Source organism: Heterodontus francisci, chromosome 3, assembly GCF_036365525.1.
Source record: "Heterodontus francisci isolate sHetFra1 chromosome 3, sHetFra1.hap1, whole genome shotgun sequence".
NCBI classification, from domain to species: Eukaryota; Metazoa; Chordata; class Chondrichthyes; order Heterodontiformes; family Heterodontidae; genus Heterodontus; species Heterodontus francisci.
Window position 1 is genome coordinate 31947592 of NC_090373.1, and position 27774 is coordinate 31975365.

At 44.1% G+C, this 27774-nt stretch overlaps 1 protein-coding gene across 1 annotated transcript in view; it reads right to left on the reverse strand.

Moving 5' to 3' along the window:
• Positions 1-27774, reverse strand: part of LOC137366750 (pecanex-like protein 1) — a 329693-nt gene that overhangs the window by 182543 nt on the left and 119376 nt on the right. The window contains exons 9-13 of the mRNA XM_068028407.1: positions 26134-26275; positions 16451-16593; positions 14994-15147; positions 14874-14906; positions 3060-3231 (exon numbers count right to left, since the gene is read on the reverse strand). Of these exons, the coding sequence (XP_067884508.1) occupies positions 3060-3231; positions 14874-14906; positions 14994-15147; positions 16451-16593; positions 26134-26275 (644 nt within the window). The remainder of the gene's footprint in view (positions 1-3059; positions 3232-14873; positions 14907-14993; positions 15148-16450; positions 16594-26133; positions 26276-27774) is intronic.

The following is a 27774-nucleotide window of genomic DNA, read 5'->3' on the forward strand; positions in this document are numbered from 1 at the left end:
GCCAGAGAGAGAACAAGGTTGGGGTGTGGAAGAAAACGAGGAAGACAGTCTCTGTGACCCAATGCAACACAGCACATCAGAACCTCTCAAACCACAACAACTAAAGGATGCAACAATTCCCCCTCCAGCCTCCTCTGGCAACTGTGTTTGGTGGGTTCACTGATGGTTGAAAGGACCTTCTCTCCACACAGTCATGGCTCCAGACCTCCTGGACCCACTGGTCAGGCTCAGACCCATCCAGGAAGCATGCCCTAGCCATTCCTGATCATGTTAACCATGATAGATGTGTCAGCTGTGGCTTAGTTGGTAGCACTCTGGAAACTACATCCTTCTGACTCAGAGATAAGTCCCATTTCATAGACCTAGGCACATAATCCAGACTGACTCCCAATGCAGTACTGAGGGAATGCTGCACTGTTGGGGTTGCCAACTTCAGATAAGAAGTTAAACTGAGGCCCCCTATCTGCCCTCTCAGGTGGATCGAAAAGATCCCATGTCTAATATTAGAAGAAGAGCAGGGGAGTTCTCTACCTGTTGTCCTGACCAATATTTATCCCTCAATCAACATCAATTAAACAGATTATCTGGTCATTATCACATTGCTGTTTGTGGAATCCTGATGTGCACTAATTGGCTGCTGCGTTTCCAACACTACAACAGTGATAACATTTCAAAATACTTCATTGGGATGCCCTGAGGTTGTGAAAGAAACTACAGAAATCTTGCTTCTTCTTATGTTGGGTCATCTACAGAATCAGAGCACTCTCTTCAGCAAGGTCTTATAGTTTTCTCCCATCACAAAGAATTTCCCCTCAGCCAATAGACTGGAGGTTACAGGGCTCCACCCTGTCCACCAGACTCCACGCCCTCTACCAGACTCCAACCCCTGTCCACCAGACTCCTCCCCCTCCACCACACTCCAATCCCTCCACTAGACTCCACCCCCTCCACTAGACTCCACCCCCTCCACCACACTCCCACCCCCCCAATCAGACTCTCCGTTCCTCCAGACACCTTCCCCACCGGACCCCTCCCGCCTCGAGCAGACTTCCCACTTCTACCAGATTCCCTCCTTGGCCAGAGAGCACCCACTGTGCTCCTCTCTTAAATTCGTTACCACATTTTCTAGATTACAGCTTCAAAAGTACTTCACTGGTTGTAAAAGGTGCTATAGAAATGCAAATTCTTTCCTTTCTTTATGGCAGACAACTTTGACAGCGAAAGCTAAAAAGATCCCATCTTCAATGTCGAAAATCAGGTTTTTCATTATTTAAAGACCTTCCCTTAAGTTATATCTCCGTCTACATTTACATCTTCTTTACTAAAGCAAAATAGGGACTTTAGAATATCTGGAAAAAGGATCATTCTATTTATGATCAGAGCTTCTGTCTAAGACAAATATGAAGAGTTTCTTCTTCAGTTTTGCTCTACAGGGTCTCAAATTCTGGGATAGTGTGTTTCCTTATTAAACTACCTGGAGGGTCACAGGCAAGAACCATATCATATCCAAGGATATGCAGAAGATATCACAGTATTGTTGGACAGGCTGTTTGAATTGTCCTACCATTCAGTTGCCTAGGGTCTAAGCTCCCTTCCCAAACCTCTCCGACTCATTAACTCTCTCTTCCTTTAAGACTCTCCTTAAAACCTAGCTCTTTGAACAAGCTTTTGGTCGTCTGTCCTGGTATCTTATATGGCTCAGTTGAATACAGTAACTTGCTTAATGCTCCCAGGACATTGTGTACACACATACGGTTAATAATCTGGGTCCTGTTGCCACCAAAAGCAGATGGCGACACATTTGCACAAATATTTGCAGATCCGCAGCTATGGATCACTGAAGATTATTCTGTACAAACAAAAATAAAATTCTGGACAAGATATACTTCATCTGGTCTGGCTTCAGTTTCTGGCAATAATTTCTGCCAGCTCCAGTCACAGCACCTTTCCACAATTCCCTAAGCGATGTCAGTTCATATCTCTTTTGTCAAAGCAGGGAATGTTGTTGATTTCCTCAAGAAAAATTCTTTCACATACATCTCTATGTGAATCCCGACTCTACTTATATTAGAAGACACAGCAATATTACAGAGTTCACACTAAAAACAAAACCTTTAATCTGATATGTCACTTGGCTGTACAAAAACATCATCTTGTTTCTGTGGAGAGTCAAATGGACATTAGCTTCTCATCTTACCTAAAGCTACAGATAATACTGAATGCAACAAAATTAGATGCATAGAATTGGCAGCAATGGTACATACAGCTCGTAGCAATGGATAGGAAATGACAGGCACTAGTTCCCAATAATAGCATATTTCTCCTTGACTGCTGGGCATGTCTGGTGGGCTATTGTTAGTGACATCTATAGTTCCACTTTGGCATTTCCCCCAATTCTTTCTGTGCTGAACTGTGTTTTAATAATCTCAAGTGCAGTGAACAATTAGAATCGGAGCATGCGTTTTTTTTAAACTGATCTTGTAGCACTCTTGTCTCCGAGGCAGAAGATTATGGGTTCAAGTCCCACTCCAGAAACTTGAGCACAATATATAGATTGACATTCCAGTGCTGTACTGAGGGAATGCTGCACTGTTGGAGGTGCCGTCTTTCAGATCAAACGTTAAACCGAGGCCCTGACTGCCCTCTTAGCTGGAGATATAAAAGATCTCACAGACACTATTCAAAGAATAATAGAAGAGCTCTTTCTGGTGTCCTGGCTAATATTCATCCCTCAACCTACAGCTTATCTGGTCATTATAACATTGCTGTTTGTGGGAGCTTGCTGTGCCCACATCGGTTTCTGTGTTTCCTACATTATAATAGGGACTGCACTTCAAGACCGCATGTCATTGGCTGTACAGCATTTTGGGAGGTAGGGAAAGATGCTTTACAAGTGCAAGTCTTTCTTCCTTTCTTTCTTTCAATTTGTAGCAATGTATTTACAGATATTTAATGAATGAAGATGTCAGCAAAGAGACCACAGCTTTGTAAGATTACCACAGCGAGCACTGCAACCAACACTTTAATGGTTAAACATACAATTATACGTGTTAACTCACCAATAATAAAATCTCTGGCAGTAGCAAAGTTTTCTGGCGATATTAATCTGATTCCATACAAAGTAAGAGTTGGAAGTCGAGTGCATTTACTCCCAAGATCCAAAACCCACACAAGGCTACAGCAGATGGAAAAATAAATAGATCTGCTGTATGCGACAATTCTATTGTGTCCCTGGGAGAAACATGAGGAAAAACACAGGCTGTTACAAAAGTATATGGAATCCTTTATTAACAGATTATAGAATACAAAAGCAAGGAAGTTATGCGAAACCTATATAAAGCAATTATGATGGGAATCACACCTGCCAAAAGGAAACATATTAATTTCATCATATGGGACACTGCTTGAAACTTTTTTACTGGGTATTGCAAATAACTTGTTTAAAAAAGCAAAGCTGAACGGTTGTCAAAACATGGTTGCACATTTGCACTCTGACAGGGGCTGGCTGAGAGACATGATTGGAGAGACAATGGGGTGATCTTTGATTCAATTAACAAGATTGGTCTGGGCAATAGTGGTCATCAACATCCTTTGACTGTGTAAAAGCCAGAACTCCATCCCCCACCAAATGTCTGGAAAGCTTTGAAATCCATCAACCCTCCAAGAAGCTGCTGTTTCAAACAAAGAGATAGTCACATCATCTACCTGCTGGCTAGACTGGTGCTTTTTGAATTGTGCCTCACAGAAAGGAGACAGACTACAACTGATTTGGCAGAAGAAAAGTCTCTCTCTCTCTCTGTTTCTCTCTCCAGCAAAGTCCCAGGCAACCCACGATGGCAGCTTACACTTTAAGACTACAGACAAAGCCCCTCTTAGGCCTTCTGGTACCAGAGAAACATGTCTGGAATTGTGTACGTGGCCCCAGCAGGGACTCCCAGACCTTAACTTCAATCAAGGACATTACATCAAGGACAAAAAGAACAGTACCTGTTTTCCATTTATTGCCAACTCCACTTCAACCCCCCCACTAATTCTTTCTTCCCCTCTGTATCTATTTGTGTTTACGTGCCTCTCATCTTCATGAGAGGGTGGTTGCGTCACGTATATTAGCAGTTTTAACCAGGTTAGAGTGATAAGGCTAATAAACTTACATCTTTCTTGTTTAAACCTAAGAAAACCTGTCTGATTGGTTCATTTGCAATTGTAATGAGAGTGCAGTGAGCAAAGGTAAGCTAAAATCACTATGTTTTAAAAGATAAACCCTGTTACAACCAAACCAGAGAAGGGGCAAGAGGGGAGCCTGAGACCCTTTCCTCACCTGGTCGTAACATAAATTTGGGGGCTCTAGTCCAAGATTGGACCCACAGACAAATGAGAAATTTGAAGTGGGAAATCAAATTGATCCCAATCAAAAGAGAAAAAACTTTAATACAGGTTTTCTTGTGGTTTTTGTGCTAGAATACTTACATGTCCGCAACCGAAGCCAGTACCTCCTCAAGCCAGGGTGAAGTAATTTGCGATAAGTTAAAGGCACTATCTATGGAGGAGTTGAGGAATATGGCCGAGCACTGTGGGATCACTTTCCGTGCCAAAACCAGGGAATCCAAACTCCTGAGACTAGTGGCCAACCATTTTCCCCTTGAACCCGAAGAATCAAAGTCAGCGTTAGAAATAAACTCCGACAGGGTAATATTAGCAGAGATACAATTGGAACAGAGGAAACTTGAATTAGAAGACAGGGAAAGGGAGAGAGAGGAGTGAGAAAAAGAGAAACAGGAGGGAGAGAGAGAGAGAGAGTGAGAGAGAGAGAACTTTCCAGAAGGAACAGGATGAAAGGGAGCTACGGTGGCTTGAGTTAGCTGGGGGGCGGCAGAGTAATCCCAGTGAAAGCATGAAGAATATAAGTAATTCGGGACCCGTGCTGAACTTTTAAAATTTTCCCAATTGATCCCAAAATTCAATGAGGGAGACCTGGAAGCATTTTTTGTATCTTTTGAGAAATTTGCAAGGCAATTCAAATGGCCAGCTGAGAGCTGGCCCCTCCTGCTGCAAAGCAAGTTAACAGGAAAAGCCCATGAGGTTTATTCCCTGTTGCCAGACGAAAGGTCATCAAATTATGAACTGACAAAAGTGCTGTTCTCAGGGCATATGAGCTAGTATCGGAAGCCTACCACCAGAAGTTCCGAACCCTCTGGAAACAAGCTGACCAAACTTACTTGGAGTTTGAGAGGAGTAAGCAGCTGGTTTTTGACCAGTGGTTGAAGGCTCTTAAAAGTACAGCCCACATATGAAAATCTCAGAGAGGCAATTCTCCTCGAGGAATTTAAAAACTCATTCCCACTCTCTATAAAGACCCATGTAGAGGAACAAAAAGTACATAATGCAAGGCAAGCCTCAATTCTGGCTGATGAGTTTGCTCTAATATACAAGTCGGTCCCCCTGGGGAAAACATTTCCTAGTCACTCACCCCCACAAACCCGAAAAGGACAAAGGGTGAGAAGGTGACAGGAGCCCAAGCAGTCCTGGGGGAGAACGAAAAGCAGGTCACACAGGGGCCCTCCTCAAGCCAAAAGAGATAGTGCTGAAAGTAGGAGTGAGACCCGGAGGCCTGTGTGCTTCCATTGTAATAAGGCAGGTCACCTCAGAGTTCACTGCTGGAAATTACAGGGAAAGCCTGTAGGGTTAATCAGGGCACACCCGCTCAGTAAAGAAGAAAAGACCCTGATGGAAAGCGCAGCCGAGCAGGCTGTGGCTTTAACTGCAGCAGCAGTAAGACCCAGAAAACATACTGCTGTGGGTGCAGGAAAATTTAATAGGATCCCTGAAGATTATAAGGATTTTGTATCTGAAGGGAGAGTAACCCCATACCCGTTGAATGGGGCAAGTAAGCCCATAGTCATACTCAGGGATACAGGGGCCACCAGATCCTTTTTGCTGGGAAAAGACATGACCTTTCCCCCAGAGTGTGCAGTAACCACCAGAACGGTGGTGAATGGTATTGGAAGGCAGTGTATGCCTGTGCGACCTAGTTTCAGGACCGGTGACCATAGGGATTGTCCCTAGTTTGCCTGCGGATGGGGTTGACCTGCTCCTAGGTAATGACCGAACGGGTGCGAGGGTGGTAGCTTCCCCAGTAGTGAAAGAGAGACCGAAGGAGGTCAGAGAGACAGGGCAGTGGCAGGAGACAGTCCCCTGCAGTTCCCCTGACTGTGTAGTGGCTTGGGCCATGGCCAAACCAGCTCCCCCAGAGGAGACTGAATTGGCACTGCAGACAGATGACCATGCTGTCTGTCTGAAACTTTCTTTGGTAAGTTAGAGGACCCAGGGAATGGATTAAATGGATCTTCCCTAGCTGAGGCTCAGAGCTGACCCAGTATTGAGAAAGTTAGCACAGGCTGCCCAGACTGAAATTGAAGCAAAGGGAGTCCCTGATTGCTACTATTTAAAAACTGAAGTACTGATGATGAAATGGTGCTCTCCTCACAGACCTGAGGACAAAGAGTGCACAGTGGTTCACCAGTTAGTGGTGCCGCAGAGGTATGGAGAGAAACATTAAGAATGGCCCATGAGTTGGCAATGGCTGTACATGTCGGTATACAAAAAACCAAAGCCCGCATAAGATAGCGGTTTGACCGGCCAAAACTCCACAAGGATGTGGTGGAGTACTGTAGAAGTTGCCACATGTACGAGGTTGAGAGGAAACCCCAACCTGTAGTGAAATCTGCATCCCTAATTCCTGTATCAGCTTTTAGGAAATCCTCCAGCAGAAAGCTGGCGAATTGTAAGGGAACACTGCCGAGAACAAAAGGGGTCAGACAGGCACAGGTCTGGCAGAGCATTAGAGAGGAACGGAACAAAAATGACAAAGAGGACAGGTTAAAGGAGGTTCAGGAAGATTCCCAAATGAAAACCCCTGCTGTCTGGTCAGCCAACCCTGAAATATTGGAAAAATTAGAGCCCACATCCTCCTATGTAAATGCAGACAACAGAAGCACCCTACCAGGGCTACTAACAGCATTTGTAGAAACTTGCAGGGATAAAGGAAGTCCTCAAGAGGGCAGAGAAACAATGAGGGTGATGCCTCACCTAGTCAAAGTGCCACAGGGGTGTGCAGTGGTGTTTGAACAAATACCTGTAAGCAAGAGTGTCCCAGAGGACGAAGGGAAGATTAGCCAAGAATTCTCCCCCACAGTCAGGAGAAAAAGGAACCAACAATACTCTGAAGTAAGCAGCACTTGGATGACTCACCAGAGCACTGAAAGTGAGATCAGAGTGAATCAACTCACTGCTGACTCCCATTATCAGAGTTCCAACCCAGAGCTAATTAAATCTAACTGCCTGGGAGGGTGGTAGAGGCGGGTTGCCTCACATCCTTTAAAAAGTACCTGGATGAGCACTTGGCACATCATAACAGTCAAGGCTATGGGCCAAGTGCTGGCAAATGGGATTAGGTAGACAGGTCAGGTGTCTTTAATGCATCAGTGCAGACTCGATGGGCCGAAGGACCTCTTCTGCACTGTATTATTCTGTGATTCTGTGTGATTCTGTGAATTCCCCTGCAGACCCCAACAGGAACAAAGGCACCCTAGACAATTATGGAAATGTGCAAATCTCAAACCTCCCCAAAAATCATATGTCTATTGGGATGCCCATTTCCAACTTATTGCAAGCTGATATTAAAGAAACTTTGAACCCCTTGGGCAACATATTACTATCTCATACCCAGCTCAAGGGACAAGGGGCAGTCTAAAGCAGCACTGCTACAAAGGAAAAGACAGGCTGAAACAATTATTAAGATTTCTGAATGGATGAGAATGAATGAGAGAAATGCATGTGTGCTTTTCTGTATTTTCTCTTCCTTCTAATTTATCATGAAATGCTTCCCTAAAATAGCATTTCATTCGGCATGGGGCGGAGGTGTGACGGAAATCACACCTGCCAAACGGAAACATATTAGTTTTGTCATATGGGACACTGCTTGAAACTTTTCTACTGGACATTGCAAATAACTTGTCTAAAAAAAGCAGAACTGAGCAGCTGAAAACATTTGGTTGCACATTTGCAGTCTGAGGACAGGGGCTGGCTAAGAGACATGAATGGAGAGACAATGGGGGTGACCCTTGATTCAATTAACAAGTTTGGTCAGGGCAATAGTGGTGATCAACATTCTTTGACTGTGTAAGAGCCAGAACTCCACCCCCCACCGAGTGTGTCTGGAAAGCTTTGAAATCCAACAACCCTCCAAGAAGCTGCTGTTTATAACAAAGAGATGGTCACCTGCTGGCCAGACTGGGGCTTTTTGAATTGTGCCTCACAGAAAGGAGACTGACTGCAACTGACTGGCAGAAGAAAAGTCTCGCTCTCTCTCTCTGTCTCTCTCTCCAGCAAAGTCCCAGGGAACCCACAGTGGCAGCTTATACTTCAAGACTACAGACAAAGCCCCTCTCGGCCTTCTGGTACCAAAGAAACAAGTCTGGAATTGTGCACGTGGCCCCAGCAAGGACTCCCAGACCTTAACCTCAATTAAATACATTACATCAAGGACACAAAGGACACTATCTGTATTTCATTTATTGCTAACACTACTTAAACACCACACCCCCCCCCAATTCTTTTCTCCCCTCTGTATCTATTTGTGTGTATGTGCCTCTCATATGCATGCGAGGGTGGTCGCATCGCGTATTTTAGTAATTTTAATCGGGTTAGAGTGTTAAGCCTAATAAACTTACATCTTTCTTGTTTAAACCTAAGAAAGCCTGTCTGATTGATTCATTTGCAATTGTAATGAGAGTGCAGTGAGCAAAGGCTCACTGAGGTGGTAAGTTAAAATCACTGTGTTTTAAAAGATAAACCCTGTTACAGCCAAAAAAGAGAAGGGGCAAGAGGGGAGCCTAAGATCCCTTCCTCACCCGGTTGTAACACAATCATCACCGGAGTATTGTGTTCAGTTCTGGACATAACATATTAGAAAGGATGTCAAGGCCTTGGAGAGGGATGAGGGACTTTAGTTTCGTGAGAGACTGGCAATGCTGGGATTGTTCTTCTTAGAGCAGAGAAGTTAAGGGGAAACCTATGAATGCTGGACTTTGTAACATGATTGTGTTTTAAAAACTGTGATTTTTAAAAGTTTAAGATGGAGTCAAAGAAGTTAGGTGACCTCACATCAACTCTGCTTAAAGACAAGATGGAAATTTTAGTTACCAGACAACAGAGAACACAGATCGAAGACATTTTTTAAAAAGCAGAGTCTGCAGGAGTATAACACCTGAAGAACAATGAGTTTCACCCTCCCAGACTTTCAGATCATAAACAAGGAGTCAGTGATTCTGAGGATGTGAATGTGCAGGGCAGCTGCTAACACCTGGAAACAATGGAAAGCCGGGTGGTTCTGCTGTAGTCAGACTAGTGGACTTTGCACATTGGCAAAGGACAATGGGCTATTGACTTTTGATTCCAGATAAATTCAACAGATTTTTCTCAAGGCAAACAGGCTGTAAAGAAGACCAGCAGTTGCAACCCCAGAGCAGGCTTTAAAGAAGACAACCAAGTGAGAGAGAGGGAACACCTGCTCTCAGATGGTTGCTAGAGCAAAAAGCTGCAAAGACTTGAACCTGTTTTGAAAATTGAGGTTTGCATAAAAGTAAAAGATCAACAGGATCACCAGGGATCACCTTATTCACGGACATCCAGTTCAAAAGTGCTCAGAGAAGTGAGCAAAGAGGACATTGACTTTGAGAAAAGTCTGGGAAATCCAACCCATTGAAACTGGGAGGAGTTTGAGACTTTTAACCGCTAAGATTTCGCCATCAAAGAGGACTGTGTAACGTATAAGTGTACTGTGAGGTCTAAGAGTTTTAGTAAGTGAAGAAAATACCTTTCTCTGTAATAAAAGCAAAATACTGTGGATGCTGGAAATCTGAAATAAAAACAAGAAACGCTGGAAACACTCAGCAGGTCTGGCAGCATCGGTGGAGAGAGAAGCAGAGTTAACGTCCTTTGGTTACCCTCCTGCCATTAGAAGTTCTGAAGAAGCGTCACTGACCTGAAACGTTAATCTTTCTCTGTAATTTGGGGTATCAGCTACTTACAAAGTACTATTTAGTTAATGAGAATTTCTTTAAGTTTAGTTGTTACACTAAAAGTCTTAAAACGTGAAATCTCGTCGTGTAATTCTATAAACTGGTCTGGAGATTCATATCTTGTATTTCAATATTAACGGTCTCTCTGAGGTTGTAACACTTAACAGAGGTGTTCAAAAATTTTGACGGGTTGAGGCCTGTGCTGGCTCTTTGAAAGAGTTGTCCAATTAATCCCAGTCTCCTGCTCTTTCCCGTTGCCCTGCAATATTTCCCGCTTCAAGTATTTATCCAATTCTCTTTTAAAAGGTACTACTGCATCTGCTTCCACCACCTTTTCGGGCAGTGAGTTCCAGATCACAACAACTCGCTGCATGAAAAACTTTCTCCTCATCTCCCCGAGTTCTTTTGCCAATTATTTTAAATCTATGTCCTTTGGTTACCCTCCTGCCATTAGAAATAGTTTCTCCTTACCTACTCTATCAAAACCCTCAACATTTTGAACACTTCTATTCAATGTTCCCTTAACCTTCTTTGCTCCAAGAACAATCCCAGCTCCTTTGGTCTCTCCACTTTCATCATGGTGGCTGTGCTAAATTAGCACACAAGGATGCTTAACCCCCCCCAAACCATGCCCCCACCCCCCCACCCAGAGTGGAGTCCTACTGGCGGCAGCAGCTCTCTGTGTCATCATGGACACTGAGACCCAAGTGTATTGCACTCATCAGCCTCCTGAGATCATTGGGGACCACAGCCCACTGTGCCCTCTTGGTTGGTATAACTCAGCATTTACTCAATGAGATACTGGGGCAGCTCTGCTGTTCGGAATATGAGAACTGGAGGGGACAATTCAGTCCCTCAAGCTTCCTAGACATGAACAGGAGACAATTCAGCCTCTCAAGCATGTTATACATAAACAACTCCTCAAGCCTTTTACACATGAACAGCAAGAGGCCATTCAGCCCATCGAGCCTGTTATATAGGATCAGGAGGAGGCCATTTAGCTCATTGAGCCTGTTATACAGGGACAGGAAGACGAGGTTCAGCCTCTCAAGCCTATTATACAGGAACAGGAGGAGGCCATTCAGCCCCTTGAGCCTATTCTGCCATTCAATTAGATCACAGTTGATCTGTATCTTAACTCCATCTACTCACCTTGGTTCTGTAACTCTTAATACCCTTGCCTAACAAAAATTAATTGATCTTAGGATCTTTGAAATTTTCAGCTGACCCCCAGCCTCAACAGCTTGCATTTATACAGCGCCTTTCACAAATGCAGGATGTCTCAATACTCTTTACAGCCAATAACGTATTTTTGAAGTGTACTCACTGTTGTAATGCAGGAAATGCAGCAGCCATTTTTTGCACAGCAAGATCCCACAAACAGCAATGGCCAGATAATTTTTTTTCTGAGTGCTGTTAGTTGAGGGATAAATATTGGCCAGGATGAACTCCCCTGCACTTCTTTGAAATAGTGCCATACAAATTTTTACATCCACCTGAGAGGCAGATGGGGCTTTGGCTTAATATCTCATCTGAAAGATGCACCTCTGGCAGTGCAGCACTCCCTCAGTACTGCACAGGGAGTGTCCGCCTAGATTTTGTGCTCAAGTCCCCGGAGTGGAACTTGAACCCACACACAGAGTTCTGACTCGGAGACAAGAGAGCTACACACCGATCCACGGCTGACACCTCAGGGGAGATTATCTATAATAAAATGAAGTTACCTGCAGTAATTTTGTCCTGGGATTCACATCTGCTGAATGTCAGGAATTGTGGAAAAGTCAAGTTTCACTAAATTATTTTCTTTGAAATTTGGGTCTTTTACAGGTTATGACAGTAATAATGCTTGCTTCAAGAAAAAAAATCACATTTGATCTAATCGTGCTCAACTGAGCTGCCTTGGGAAGTGCAGGAATATCACAGACTCTTCGCTCATATCCAGACTGCAGTGGCTCACAGCAATATCTCTGTCCAATGCTATATTGCAATATTTGTAAATACTGATGTTGAGACAATTCTTACTCCATTCTATAGTCTCTCTGAATGAACGTGCATTACCTATTGTGACAAGCAGCACTGCTACATGCAAAAGGTCAAAATTCATAAGAACAGGACTCTGCTTAACTCTTTCTTGCTAATGGTCTTATTCTCTCTTGTGCACTTGGACATAAACTGAATCGCTCTGAACAGTTCTCAATTCTGCACTGCAATATTAAAATAGGTTTAACTATCCAAACCTCTGCTGCCCATATCCTCATTTGCATCTAGTCTCGTTCAACCATTACCCGTCATCTTGCTGACCTACATTGACTCCCAATCCAGTAACACCTCGATATTAAAATTTTCATCCTTGTTTTCAAATCCCTCCATGGCCTCACCCCTCCATATCACTGTAATCCTCCATAAACTCTGCGATTCTCCAATTCTGGCCTCTTGAGCATCCCCCATTTTAATCACTCAACCATTGTCATGCCTTCAATTGCCTAGCCCTAAATTCTGGATTTCCCTTCCTAAACCTCCCTGCCTCTCAACCACTCTCTCCTCCTTTAAGATGCTCTTAAAACCTACCACTTTGACCAAACTAATGTCCCTTCATGTGGATCAGTATCAAATTTTGCTAACGCTCCTGTGAAGCACCTTGGGACCTTTTACTATGCTAACGGTGGCATATAAACGCAACTTGTTGTTGACTAGAAGCCATGAGCCCCACTTTTTTGGGGGTTCTTTGGCCTTGAAGAACTTCTACACAGTGAGAGCTGTGCCCTGCGAGGGCTGGTGGGGGGGTGGTCAAAATGATCTTATAACTGCCTGATCAAGTTAGGGGCATTAGAGGCCTTGCAAATAGGGCATCAGGGCAGCTTTAGAGTTGGAACAAAGTTCATTTTAAAAAAAAATCTTTTTAAATTAATGGGATGGATTTTCACTTTGGGCAATATAGTATCAGTTGCCCATTATACAACCACCCATAAAGCACCCTGCCGGTTATAAACTGCATATTATATACCTGTTTGTTATACACCTTCCGTCCATTATATACCTGCCCAATATGCAACCACCCATTATACAACCTGTCTGCAGTACAATACACCTGTTGTACACTCCAATCCATTATACACCCGCCCATTGCAATACACGTCTGCTATATACCCGCCCATTATACACCATACCCGTAATTAACCTTCCCCACCCATTATACACCACCCTGCCCATCATACACCCCGAACGTTATACAACCACGCTGTTAAACATGCCCTCTTTTAAACCCGTCCATTATATACCCCGATTTTGCACCTGCCGTTTCTATACCCCTGCCCGCTATACATTCGCCCATTATCCATCCCCCTTTTACACTTGCCCGTTATTTACCCCATGTTATAAACCCCCATTTTATACCCGCCCATTATACATCCCCGCCCGTTATTCCTCTTCATTGAAAGTGAAAATCTACCCCTCCACATTGAGCATTTTGGGAATAATTATACTATGAATTAATTACGAATGACAACATTGGGCTCTGCAAAATATGAGCCCCTCTCCATCCCTACAAAACTCTCACACAAAGTTTCTCTCTCTTACTTTCTGCTCCCCCTTTTCAACACAAAGAAACAGCCCAGCAGCTCAATCACATCAGCAACCTGGCAAACATTCCCGGGAAAATATCCAGGCCATTCTGCACATCACCAGAGTACTCATGACTCCCCTTCAGTTTCACATTAATGCTCAGGACGGTCACAGTACAAAGTGCAGTGGTAGTTACGGAGTGCAAATTGGATTACACAAGGAAGCAGGAAAACAGGGAAAATCGGGGTTATGACAAACCGAAGCAAGTGTTGCTTGCTGAATGGGGCCAGAGGTTGTGAACCCCAGCATGGCAAGTTGTGAAACTGAATTCCGTAAATCTGGTGATTTATGGGCTGGCAGATTAAATGGCCATAAGATTTCCCAGATCATTGTGAAAACACAACTGGTTTATGAATTGCCTTCGGGAAGAGAACCTGCTCTCCTTACCCAGTCAGGACCTACTTATGACTCCAGTCCCACTCTACATGGTTGGCTCTAAATTGCTGTAAGGGCAATGTGGAATGAGCAATCAACACAGCCTTGTCAGTCACCTGCACCGAGAGTTGCCTGTCCTCCAAGAACTGAAGAGTAATCTATAGAACACTAGTGTGAGCCAAAAACCCAGGAGAAAAATTACAGGGGTGTTAAAAAAAAATTCTTTGAATAAATTGGTTACTAGCAATAAAAATATCTAAAGATAAAAAACAGACTTTTTGACTGACATTCAAAAGTCATCCAACTGCACAATGAAGAGTCTGTTCACTTTCCAATTGGCTGGAAAGGCAGGGTGTTGCGAGGATGGACATGTTGGGTGAGCAATGGCTGGAATGTCGGGGGTCTGACACCGCAAAGCTGGATCTGTCTGATGACCAATGGTGGGAGTGTGGGGGTGGGGTGGTTGGAGGCAGACGATCATGTGATGATAGCTCCAGGAATATGTTTAAACAGAGTTGGTAACCCTACCCTGCGTCTGACAAGTCTACTTTGGGTCATTACATGTCAGGAGATGGCCTCAATCTAACAGGAGCATGCAGGACTATTAAACCAGACAGAAAGTGATCTACTGGAACAGGGAAAGTGGCTGAAGCCAAGAAAAATCTAGGTGCTGCCTTGGGAAGGTGGAAGGGCTGGCATTCTGAAAGGTTGGAATCATATGGACTGCCCTTTAACCTGATAAAGTGTTTGAGTTAAATTTCAGGCATTTGCCCTTCAAGTATGGTTTTCATAACTTACGTGTATGGGTGATGCAGGATCAGGTTGAGCACTCTGAAACAGGAGAAGAAAAGAGCAGTCAAGAAATGTGACACATTACTGCCATTCAAATGAGGGACAGGACACAACACTCTCACTTACTTTTAATAGGGAATACTGACAGCTTGCAATAACCAGACAGAAGTGAAAGGTCGAGAGGTCCTTGAAAAATCCTTGGTTAAGAAGGCTGAATCCAAGAAGGGCAACAAGGACAGCCAAGCAAACCGCTAACACATTTTCCCCAATCTCCTGATTCCTGTGAAAATATAGTAAATGTTTATTTGAATGTTGTTTCTAATTTATTTTTAATGGGTGGGTTCAGTCAGTTTAATATACATTGGGGAAACACAAAGAGGTTTGGAGCCAGGTGCTGAGAATCTCCTCTGACATTCTCCTGATCAGTCTCCATAAGCTCAACGGTAGCTCTTTTTACGCAGTCTATCTGGAGTTATGGAAGATTTACAGCAGCTGATCAAGGGAGCCATGGAGGAAACTCTGGCCAAAGCTGCCAACTGAAGTGCGTGACTGCATCACGAAATCTCTGAAAGGCTTTGCTCATCTAGACCTGATAATTGTAAATGATCCAAACAACACACAGGATGTGGGAGTCAAAGCACACCTGGAGGGCAGTGACTACTGAATGATTTAACCTGATCTGGAATTCAGTAAAACCAAAGATACAGGAGCAGATAAATAATTTTAAACAGGCTTAATTTAAAAAGAAATGAGGGAACAACCTCAGCAAATCGCCCAGGGAGATCAGTGTTCAACAACACTTCAACAGAGAACAGGTGGAACATCTTTAAAGGCATAAAACTGCCCATGCAGGATAGCTCAGATATGAAAAACAAATTGGCAGACAAACAGAAAACAATTACTTATTAGCAGAATTACATTGCAGGGGCTACTGAGTGAGGGGGATTGAGGGGGCAGGGGCTGGGGGGTGAGAGTGGGGGGAACCGAGTGGGAGGTTGGATTGTGGGGGGATTGAGCGGTGGGGACTGAATGGGTGTAGAGATGATTAACAGGGAGAGACCAGAGAAACTTGGATCTTGAAAGGAAACATCGAAAAGGTGATCTTCTAGAGGTTTACAAGATAGTAAATTGTATGGCAAGGTAAATCAGGAAGCTTGCTTGAAATTAAACTCTAGTTCCAATAGAACAAGGGATCAGAGGTTTAAGCTAGTAGGTTTGGGACCGGTATCAGAAATTTATTCACACATGCCCATAATGGAGTCCCAGGCAGAGCAGTGGAGGTGAAATACCTGGAATCATTTAAGAACCAATTGGATACTACAGCTTTAGGTTCATTCTGGATGTACGAGCTGAAATGAGCCTAATGGCCTTCCTCATCTGTAATTATCTCGGGATCTTGCTGCAGTAGCAAATTCCTGTAATTAGCTGGCTTCACTGTTATGTCCTGTACTAATACTATTTCAAAGCAACATCCATCATAAAGTAATAGCATCTACAAAATTTTTATTTCTTATGGTTTGTAATAACGCATAGTTGCCATGAAGTAATACAGCTTTAAAACAAAGAAGAACAGAACCATATACCTGTCAAGTAAAGTCAGTAAAGCAAGGCGATCATAATGAATCTCCACCCACTTGCCAGGTAAAATCCAAAACCTGTAGGATTGTTGGCAGTTGGACTTTTCCTCTATTACTTTAACATCTGATTCATGATCCCCAGCTCTGCCCTTCAAAGATAAAAGGAAAGGTATATAAACATAAAGTGGGAACAACCAGCCAAAACACACAGTTACTCGCACCCTAAGTAACACATCAAGCCTTATTTTTCCTAAACTATTCAGAAATGTTCTATCCCAACTTCTAAGAGGCCATTTCCCCTGGCTGGGGGAGTCAAGAACTAGGGGTCACAGACTCAGGATAAGGGGTCAGCTGTTTGGGATCGAGATGAGGAAAAACTTCTTCACTCAGAGGGTAGTAGATTTTTGGAATTCTCTGCCCCAGGGGGCTGTTTATTGTCTATCGTTTAGTATATTCAAGACTGAGACTGATATATGTTTGAGCACTAAGGGAATCAAGGAATGTGGGAATAGTGTGAGAAAGCAGAGTTCTTTTTTTTTCATTCACAGAAATTAGGTGTGATACGTGTATGCTCATGTCTAGGGTTCAGTCTACTGTGCTGGAGCCGTACAGAGAAAAACATCTGCTCCTGAAGCTCTACACCACTGACCTGAGGGGATATTGTGTCTATTCCTGTCTTGTGCTGCTCACCCAGATCTACTAACTAGCTTGTTCCTATACTCCTGTGGGGAGAAGATGGGTAAAGGGACTGTTCGGGGTCTAGTTGGGTGATAGGAACAGAATTGATCCTTATCCCAGCAGGTCCTAGAGGGGTCGATCTGTATGGCTGGAAGTTAGTGTTCTTCCCCTTTGACTCCAGATAAGTCAATGCCCTGATGAGTAGAGATCCTAGTTACCAGTGCTTTGTGCTGGTAAAGTGCAGGATTTTAACTGGTTAATCACTTGCATTATCCTCATCCCTCCCTATCTCTGTAACCTCTTCCAGCCCTACAACCCTCTGAGATCTCTGCACTCCTCCAATTCTGGCCTACTGCTCGTCATCTGATCCCTTCGCTCCATTATTGGCAGCCATTCCTTCAGCTGCCAAGGCCCTAGGTTCTGGAATTCCCTCCCTAAACCTCTCCACCCTTTCATCTCTTGCTAATCCTATATGACATTCCTTAAAGCCCACCTTTTTTAGCAAGCTTTTGGTCACTGGTCCTAATATCTCCTCATGTGGTTCGGTGTAAATATTGCTTGATATTGCTCCTGTTCAGTGTCTTGGGACACATCACTATGATAAAGGCACTATATAAATGCAAGTTATTGTTGCAATTACTTGAGGATCCTTAAGCCTCAACTGTTGCTAATCTAAGTTCTTGAAGCTTAGCTAAGTGGGGTGGAGCCCTCTGGGAGAGAGAGGCCATATCAGGCAAACAGAATTCCTTAGCAACTTAGTTTGAAGATTCCTAAATGTGGTGATGGGGTTCCAAATGTCGCAAACCCACAATTGACTGGAAAAAATAAAACTGCTGACTTGAGAACGTTTGATTTTTCTGGTCGAGAAAATGAAGGAGCTGTGAGGTACAGGACATAATTAGTGTTCAGAAGAACAGTGCAGAAGACATGTGTCAAATAATTACATGGGGGTGCATCTTGACTTTGTACAATTGTTTGGAATGGGTGAAAGCGAGTTGACAGCCCTTTTTACATCTCTCCCCATTTTATATATCGATTGGCTGTGAAATGGGGAGAGATGCAGAATGTGCTGTCAATTCTGTATTACCTTTTTCACACTATGGTGCAATAATCCCCAAAGAGTGATTAGGTGATGTCAAAAGACAGGAGATTGCAGGGGGAAGGAATGACAAAAAAGGAATTCCATAGTGCAGGAGTCTTGAGAAATAATGTCGTTAAGAGCAGTAGGAGTATTTATTTTAACACAATGAGGAGGAGCATATCAGGCAGTAGGACCTGGTTATGCAGGAAGTGATGCTAAGCCAAGGAGCTCACATTGATTAACACACTTGCTTACCAATAGTTAACTCATTCAGTTTATGCCTTTTGTAATGAAATGTGTAATTAAACAAAGGATATTTAAAAAATAAAAATGCTGGAAACACTCAGCTGGCCAGGCAGCATCTGCGAGAGAGGAACAGAGTTAAGGTTTCAATGTCTGACCTGCTGTGTTTGTATTTCAGATTTTCAGCATCTGCAGTATTTTAGCTTTAATGAATTATTTTTAAAGTTGGGAATATATATCTCAAGTTGTGAAAAGCATGTTGTAATTCTTAGCATTCTGAAATACTAATAAAGCCATCTTAGATCTAGTACTGTGTAATGAAACAGGTTTAATTAACAATGTGATTTGGCCAGGTGAGGAGGGGGTCACAGTCGCCCCTCTTGCCCTTCCATTTATTTGACTGCAACAGAGTTTATTCCTTTTTAAACAGTGGTTGTGCTTAATACCTCAGTGAGTGTTTTACCTTTTACCTTTACTGTGATCGTGAAAGAACCAATCGGACAGGTTTTTTTGAGTTTAAACAGGAAAGAGGTAAGTTTATTATATTCAACAAGCTAAACCCAATCTAAAATAATAAAAAAAAGCTACACATTCACACGAGGAACACACACATGAACACACACACACACTACAAAGTAGAAAGTAGGTTTTTTGGTTGGATTAAAGTCCAGAATAAATAAAAGTTAAATACACAGTCTGAGGTTGGATGATTCAGTGGTCTTCCAGCTGGAGTTGTATTCTTGAAGTCTTTGGCTGGTCAAAGTACACTTTGTGCTGGCCCACTTTGCTCAGGGTTGTCTAGGAGGCAGAATTGGTGGCTCTCTTACGCTGGTCTCTGGATGTAGCAGTTTGTAGGTTTGGAAGGTCCACCATTGCAGACGGTTTTCAAACTTGATGTTTTCTGGAGGGAGAGAAAGAGAGAAAGGGAGGCACACAGCCTTCTCTGCTGCTTCAGTTTCAGTTACTGCTTCTTTCTTGTCTGCGTAACAAAACTTACAGTATTTTCAGAGATAGGCAGATGGTCACATGACTGCCTCAGAGTATTCCCTGGAACCTTCTAATGAGATACAAGGTTCAGAATTGGCTCCTCAGGCCCCAGGATGCCAATATTTACACTTGGAGGGGTTTGCTCTTTCCATGTCACTGTGTCAGAATTGCCTTGACTACCATCCTAATGAAGCAATCCCGAGTAATTCAATTACTTAGAGCAAGCCATTGTTCTGGGTCCAGGGCTTCTCAGACTTCTGGCTCCGGTTGAGCCTTGGAATGTACAAAGGTGTTTCAGATGCAAATTGCAGTGGCCATCTTGGCTGTCAGTTTTTTAAAAAGTTAACTGTAGGATTTTCTCCATTAAAAGTCTAATGTTAAGTTTCCAATCGATGAATTCATATTTCTCACTTGACACAGTGTTTTCTTGACAAATGTCATCGTAAAAGATCCACTGGGAAACAGTGATCATAATACCATTGAATTCTATGTTAAGTTTGAAAATGACATGCTCCAATCACAAACAAGAATCTTAAACTTAAACAAAGCCAATTACGTAGACATGAAGGGAGAACTGGCTAAGGTAAATTAGGTAAATAGTCTAAAAGGTATGGTGGTAAATGAAAGTGGGAAATCTTCAAAGGAACAATTCAAAATGCTAAACAAAAATACATTCCTTTGAAAAACAAAACCTCAGCCAGAAAGCCAGCCAGGAGACACAGGGGGCACTCCTCTAGCCAAAAAGGAAGGTGCTGTGAGCAACAGTGAGACCTCAAGACCTGTGTGCTTCCATTGTAACAAGGCAGGGCATTTAAAAGCTGACTGCTGGAAATTAAAGTGGAAACCGGTCAGGTTAATCAGGGCACACCCACTCAGTGAAGACGAGGGCCTGATGGAAAACATGGAACGGGCTGTGGCTTTGACTGCAGTAAGGGTGCAAGCCAGGAAGCATAGCACGGCCAATGCAGGAAGTTAACAGGATTCTGGAAGGTTATCAGGATTTTTTATTTGAAGGGAAAGTAACCCCATATCCCTCGAGTGGGGCAAGCAAGCCCAGAGTGATTCTCAGAGACACAGGGGCCACCAGATCCTTTTTACTGGGAAAAGGCCTGACCTTTCCCTCAGAGAGTGCAGTGAACACCAAAATGATGGTGAATGGTATTGGAGGGCGGTATATGCCTGTACCTGTACACCGTGTGCACCTGGAGTGCAGCCTAGCTTTGGGACTAGTGACTGTAGGGATTGTCCCTAGTTTGTCTGTGGACGGGATTGACCTGCTCCTAGGTAATGATTGGCAGGGGTGAAGGTGGTAGCTCCCCCCAGTAGTGAAAGAAAGACCACAGGAGGTCAGAGAGACAGGGTGGTGGCAAGAAACAGTCTCTTCCAGAGTCCCTGAGTGTGTGGTAGATCAGGTCATGATCAAACCTGCTCCCCCAGAGGAGACTGCATTGACACTACAGGCAAATGACCATGAGGTCTGCCTGTCCGAGACTTTCTTTGGAAAGTTAGGAGACCCAGGGAATGAATTAAATGGATTTTCCCTAGATGAGGCTCAGCGAGCCGACCAAGTATTGCGAGAGTTAGCAAAGGCTGCCCAGACTGAAAGTGAAGCACAGGAAGTCCCAGACTGCTACTTTTTAAAGAATGAGGTACTGATGAGGAAATGGAGTTCTCCTCACAGACCTGAGGGCAAGGAGTGGACAGTAGTTCACCAGTTAGTGGTGCCACAGAGGTATTGGGGAGAAATAGTAAGAAGGGCCCATGAGACTACAGTGGCTGTACATGCTGGTATACAAAAGAACAAAGCCCGCATAAGACAGCAGTTTGATTGGCCAAAACTCCACAAGTATGTGGTGGAGTACTGCAGAAGATGCCACATGTGCCAGGTTGAGGGGAAACCTGCACCCCTAAGTCCAGAAGAGGGCAGGTGAACTGTAAGGGACCCCCGCCGATAACAAAAGGGCACAGGAAGGCACATGGCTGGCAAAAGTTTAGAAAGAGAAGAGGAAAAAGTGACCCAGAGAGCAGGTTAAAGGAACTCCGGGAAGAATCCCGGATGAAAACCCCTACTGTCTGGTCAATCAACCCCGAAAAATGTGAAAAGTTAGACCCCTATGTGAATGCAGACTCTAGAAGCACCCCACCAGAGTTGCTAACAACATTTACAAGAACCTGCAGAGACAAAGAGAGACCTCTAGGGGGCAGAGAAACCATGAGGGAGATGCCTCACCTAGTCGAAGTGTCACAGGAGAATGCAGTTAAGTCTGCACAAATACCTGCAGGTAGAAGTGCCCCAGAGAACAACGGGGAGAGTAACAGAGACTCCTCCCCCACATTCAGAGGAAAAGGGAACCACCCATCCCCTGAAGCCAAAAGTCTTTGCATGGATCAGGGAGATCAAGATAGGCCCTGACTGGAAGGACATTTGCATAGTACCAGACAATGTTGGAACAGTGGAGACCCAGCAGTTGCTTCTCCAATACACAGAAGTGGTCAAACCAGTTTTAGTCACATGACTATCTGGATGGAGTTTTTGAATTTGAACTTTCAACAAAGGATTTGAACTCAGAACACCGTGTGCTCATGAACTGAGAACATCTCCTCTCCTGTCTGCCTGCCTTCATCTTTTCCCACGGAACTGAATCTTGTGAAGACACGTAAACTCAAAGAGAGAAAGGTTTCCTACCTGAACAAGGTTTTAAGAAGACTACTGGGCCCCAACGAAACGCAAGACCATATCTTCAATCAAGGACTACAGCAAGCTTGAGAAACAGTAACAAGATATTGCCTTCGACGGTTCTACTTATCTTTTCTTCTGCTCTTTTCTATCGCTATCTGCATGTTTATATTGCGTGTGCATGCTAGCATGGGCGTGTCGCATATCCGCAGGCGGGAACCGTATTAGAGCTTAAGTTTAAAGTTTAATAAATTTCATCTTTCTGCTTTAAACCAAAGAAAGCCCGTTTGTGCTCATTTCTTTGCCTTAAAATTGGAAACTGCGAACAAGAATTCACAAAATGGGGAGCTCAAAACACAGTGTGTAAAAAAAATTAAACCCCGCTACAATAAGACCAGGTAAAGACAGCACAAGACCCCTAGACACATTGCTCACCTGGTCGTAATAATTAGAACAAGTCAACATGGTTTTACTAAAGGGAAATCCTATTTGAAAAATTTATTAAAGTTTTTTTGAGGATGTAACTAGTAGATAAAGGATAACCAGTAGATGTAGTATACCTGGATTTCCAAAAGGCATTCGATAAGGTGCCACACAAAAGGTTAATAGGCAAGCTAAGGGCTCATGGAGTTGAGGTTAATATATTGGCATGGATAGATGACTAGTTAACAGACAGGAAGCAATGAGTGGGCATAAACGGGGCATTTTCAAGTTGGCAGGCAGTAAATAGTGGACTGCTGGAAGGATCAGTGCTGGGGCCTCAGCTATTTCTAATCTATATTAATGACTTAGATGAAGAGGTAGAGAGTAATCTACCTAAGTTTGCTGATGATACAAAGGTAGGTAGAAAGGTAAGCTGTGGGAAGGACACAGAGATACTGCGAAGAGATATAGACAGATTACTCGAGTGTGCAACAAGATGGCAGATGGAGTATAGTGTAGGGAAGTGTCAAGTTATGCACTTTGGTCATAAGAATAGAAAAGCAGAATATTTTTTAAAAGGTGTGAAACCTGCAAGTGTTGATGTTCAAAGAGACTTGTGTGTGCTTGTGAAAGGAACGCAGATAGTTAACATGCAGGTACAGCAAGCAATTAGGAAGACAAATAGCACGTTGGCCTTTATTGCAAGGGGATTGGAGTACAGGAATAAGGAAATATTGCTACAATTGTACAGGGTTTTGGTGAGACCACATCTGGAATACTGTGTGCAGTTTTGGTCTCCACATTTAAGAAAGGATATACTTGCATTAGAGGCAGTGCAGCAAAGGTTTGCTAGATTGGTCCCTGGAATGAGGGAGTTGTTCGATGATGAGAGGCTGAGTAAATTGGGCCTGTATTCTCTGGAGTTTGGAAGAATGAGAGGTGATCTCATTGAAACATATAAGATTCTAAAGGGGCTAAATAGGGTAGACACAGAGATTATTTCTGCTGGTCGGGGAATCTAAAACACAGGGGCTCAGTCTCAGGACTGAGATGAGGAGAAATTACTTCACTCAAAGGGTTGTGAATCTTTGGAATTCTCTACCCGAGTGTTGTGGATGCGCCATCGTTGAATACATTGAAGGCTGGAATAGAGAGATATTTGGTCTCTCATGGAATCAAGGGCTATAGAGAGCAGGCAGGAAAGTGGAATTGAATCCTAAGATCAGCTATGATTGGTATGAATGGCAGAGCCATCTCAATGGGCCATATAGCCTACCCCTGCTCCTATTCTTGTGTTCTTGTGAAATATGCTGGCAAGACAATGTCCATGTGCATATCTTCATTTGGGGTATGCAACCTTTCTTTGGTTATTTCATTTTGACACCAAGAGATACTTGCCACTTATTTCAGAGTGGCCCCATCACCTACCTTTTTTTAATTTCCAAAATATACTTTATTCATAAAAATCTGTGAAAAATACATGACAAAACAGTTCCAAACAGCACCAAGTCAAAAATTACAAACAGTGCAAAGGAGGTCAGTTTCCTTCAATACAATCATGAGTTGCCTCACAACCCTTCCATTTCATTTCTCATGCCATATACATTTTTGCATTTTACAGCACACAAAATATTCCCAATCCAGTTCGAGGGGTTTCCCATGGATCCAGCCCCTCAGTTCAGCTTGGTGGGGGGACCTTACACTGTGGTCTTTCCCCATTGAGCCTTTGCTGCGGCTGCCCCAAGCTTTAGTGCGTCCCTCAGCACGTAGTCCTGGACCTTGGAATGTGCCAGTCTGCAACATTCGGTCGTGGACAACTCTTTGCGCTGGAAGACCAGCAAGTTTCGGGCAGACCAAAGGATGTCTTTCACTGAATTGATAGTCCTCCAGCAGCAGTTGATGTTTATCTCGGTGTGCGTCCCTGGGAACGCTCGTAGAGCACAGACTCCTGTGTTACAGAGCTGCTTGGGATGAACCTCAACAAAAACCACTGCATCTCTTTCCACACCTGCTTTGCAAAGACACATTCCAGGAGGAGGTGGGCAACCGTCTCTTCCCCACCACAGCCAACACGAGGGCATTGTGCGGAGAGGGTGAGACTTCGGGCGTGCAGGAAGGATCTGATGGGGAGGGCTCTTCTCACCACCAGCCAAGCCATGTCTAGGTGCTTGTTTGAAAGTTCTGGTGATGAGGCATTCCGCCAAATGACTTTGACGGTCTGCTTGGGGAACCATCCGACAGGATCCATCGTCTCCTTTTCCCGTAAGGCCTTGAGGACATTCCGTGCAGACCACTGCCTGATGAATCGGTGGTCAAAGGTGTTTTTCTGCAGAAACTGTTCCACGAAGGATAGGTGGTACGGCACAGTCCAACTGGATGGAGCGTTCCGCGGCAATGTGACCAGGCCCATCCTTCGCAATACCAGAGACAGATAGAACCTCAGCACTTAGTGACACTTGGAGTTTGCGTACTGGAGGTCAACACACAGCTTGATGCAGCCGCACACGAAGGTAGTCATCAGGATGAGGGCGATGTTGGGTACATTTTTCCTGCCCTTATCCAGAGGTTTGAACATCGTGTCCCTCCGGACCCGGTCCATTTTGGATCCTCCGATGAAGCGGAAAATGGCTCGGGTGACCGCCACAGCGCAGGAGTGGGGTATGGGCCAGACCTGCGCCACGTACAGCAACAACGTGAGCGCCTCGCACCTGATGACCAGGTTCTTACCCACAATGGAGAGGGATCACTGCCCCCACATGCTCAGCTTGTGGTGTACCCTGGCTACTCACTCCTTCCAGGCTTTGGTACATGCCCTGGCCCTTCCGAACCATATCCCTAGCACCCTCAGGTAGTCTGACCTGACGGTGTAGGGGACAAAGGATCGGTCAGCCCAGTTCCCAAGGAACATGGTCTCGCTCTTGCCGTGGTTAACTTTGGCTCCCGAGGCCAGTTCGAACTGGTCACAGATGCTCATCAGTCTGCGAACGGACAGCGGATCCGAGCAGAAGACGGTGACGTCATCCATGTACAGGGAGGTTTTAACCTGAGTGCCTCCACTGCCTGGGATTGTCACCCCTCTAATGCTCGCATCCTTCCGAATAGACTCAGCAAAGGGTTCAATACAGCAAACAAACAAGACAGGGGAGAGAGGACAGCCCCGTCTGACTCCAGATTGGATCGGGAAACTTTCCGATTCCCACCCATTGATTGAGACTGCACTACTGATGTTTGTGTAGAGCAGTTTGATCCAATTGCAGATTCCCTCCCCAAACCCCATTTTGGAAAGCGCGTCTATCATGTAGGTGTGCGATATCCTGTCAAAAGCCTTCTCCTGGTCCAGGCTGGTGAGGCAGGTGTCCACCCTCCTGTCCCGTACATAGGCGATCGTATCCCTGAGTAGTGCGATTCTATCAGAGATCTTCCTGCTGGGTACAGTACAGGTCCGATCAGGGTGGATCACCTACTCCAGAGCAGACTTGACTCAACTGGCTATGACTTTGGACAGAATCTTGTAGTCAACATTAAGCAGTGAGATGGGCTGCCAATTTCTGATTTCTGCCCTCTCCCCCTTCCGCTTGTAGATGAGGGTGATGCACCTACCTGACGCGCTTCTGAATATCTTCTCCTTCGCATTCTCTGCAATATGACTGGCTGCTGTTGATGGGGTGACTGATCTGTCGTTCTCTCTACCCCAATGTGTCCATCTCCTGAAAGGTAACTGGGAGAGTGGGACTGATGATCCCTGCAGTGAAAAACATGTGACAAGTGCTGCTACCTGGAGTTCCTCTGCTAACCACATATGAAAGGCCCATCGCCATTTAAAGCCACACTCATTTTTTAATTAACAGCATTTACATATTACATTTAATTACAGAACAGAAAAATAAAGCACAGTATTATCGAGGCAATCATTATCAGGACGTAACTTTGTGGAGCTCACAATTCTCCAGTGTCCCTACAGAATCATAAGGCTCATTGTTGATCCTGCTTATAAGGATAGTAAACTGCCTCATGTTGAGTAACACAGCAGAATGGTTAAGAGAGGTAGCAGCAGAATAGAGAATACATCAGTAAAAAGGCAAATAACAGTTAGCAGAGCAGGGAGAACCAAGAGCTCTGCTGGAAAGGACAGATTCTTATATTTAGAATCATAGAATGATATCGAGCAGCAGGAGGCCATTCAGTCCATCGTGCCTGTGCCAGCATTTTGAATAGCAATCCAATTATTCCTGCTCCCCTGTTCATTCCCAAAAGCCCCTGCAAAAATTTTCCTATTCAAGTATTCATCCAATTCCCTTTGGAAGTTACTGTTGAATCTGCCTCCAGCACCCTGTCAGGCAGTGCATTCCAGATCACAACAACGCACTGCATAAAAATATGTTTCCTCATGTTGCCTCTGGTACTTGTGCCAATTATTTTAAATCCATGCCCCTCTGGTTACCAACTCTCCAGTCAGTGGAAACAGTTTCTCCTCATCTACTATATCACAACCCCTTATGATTTTGAAATCTTCTACATTTGTCTCGCAGTTTAGGAGAACTGTGATCACACCTTTCCTCACAACATTTCCCCCACTCCTAACAATGACTGGTCAAGGTCATATCCTGGTAGTCCATAATATAAACAGGAAAGAGCGCCACATCTTAAAGAGACATATGCTGTACATTTCACAGGGTAACCACCCCAAGAGTGGCTGTTGGGAATGACCGGTGGTATTTTGCTTCCCCGCACATGACTAGGATGGGTCACTTAGCAACAAGCAGTATAAACTGAGCCATGTTTTCAAGTAGTAGTCATTTGCTATTTTTAAGACAATCTTTGGGAACTGTGGGTCCTGGCCAATATTTATCTCTCAATTAACATTAAAATAGATTAAATTAATTAGAAAATGCTGGAAATACTCAGGTGGTCTGGCAGCATCTGCGCAGAGTTAACGTTTCAGGTCGACTACCCTTCATCAGAACTGGGAAAAGTTAGAAAGGTCATAGATTTTAAGTTAGTCAAATAGGAGAGGATGGAAAAAGAACAAAAGGGAAAGTCTGAGATAGGGCGGAAGATGGGAGACATTAAATTGGTGCAGTAGAGCCAAAGGGAGTAGTAACGGGAAAAGTAAAGAGACAAAGACGTGTCCAGAGGAGATGTGAATGGCAGAATGAACAGCTGCCATTCCTACTTAAAACCTATTACATTTCTAACTTTTCCCAGTTCTGATGAAGGGTCATCGACCTGAAATGTTAACTC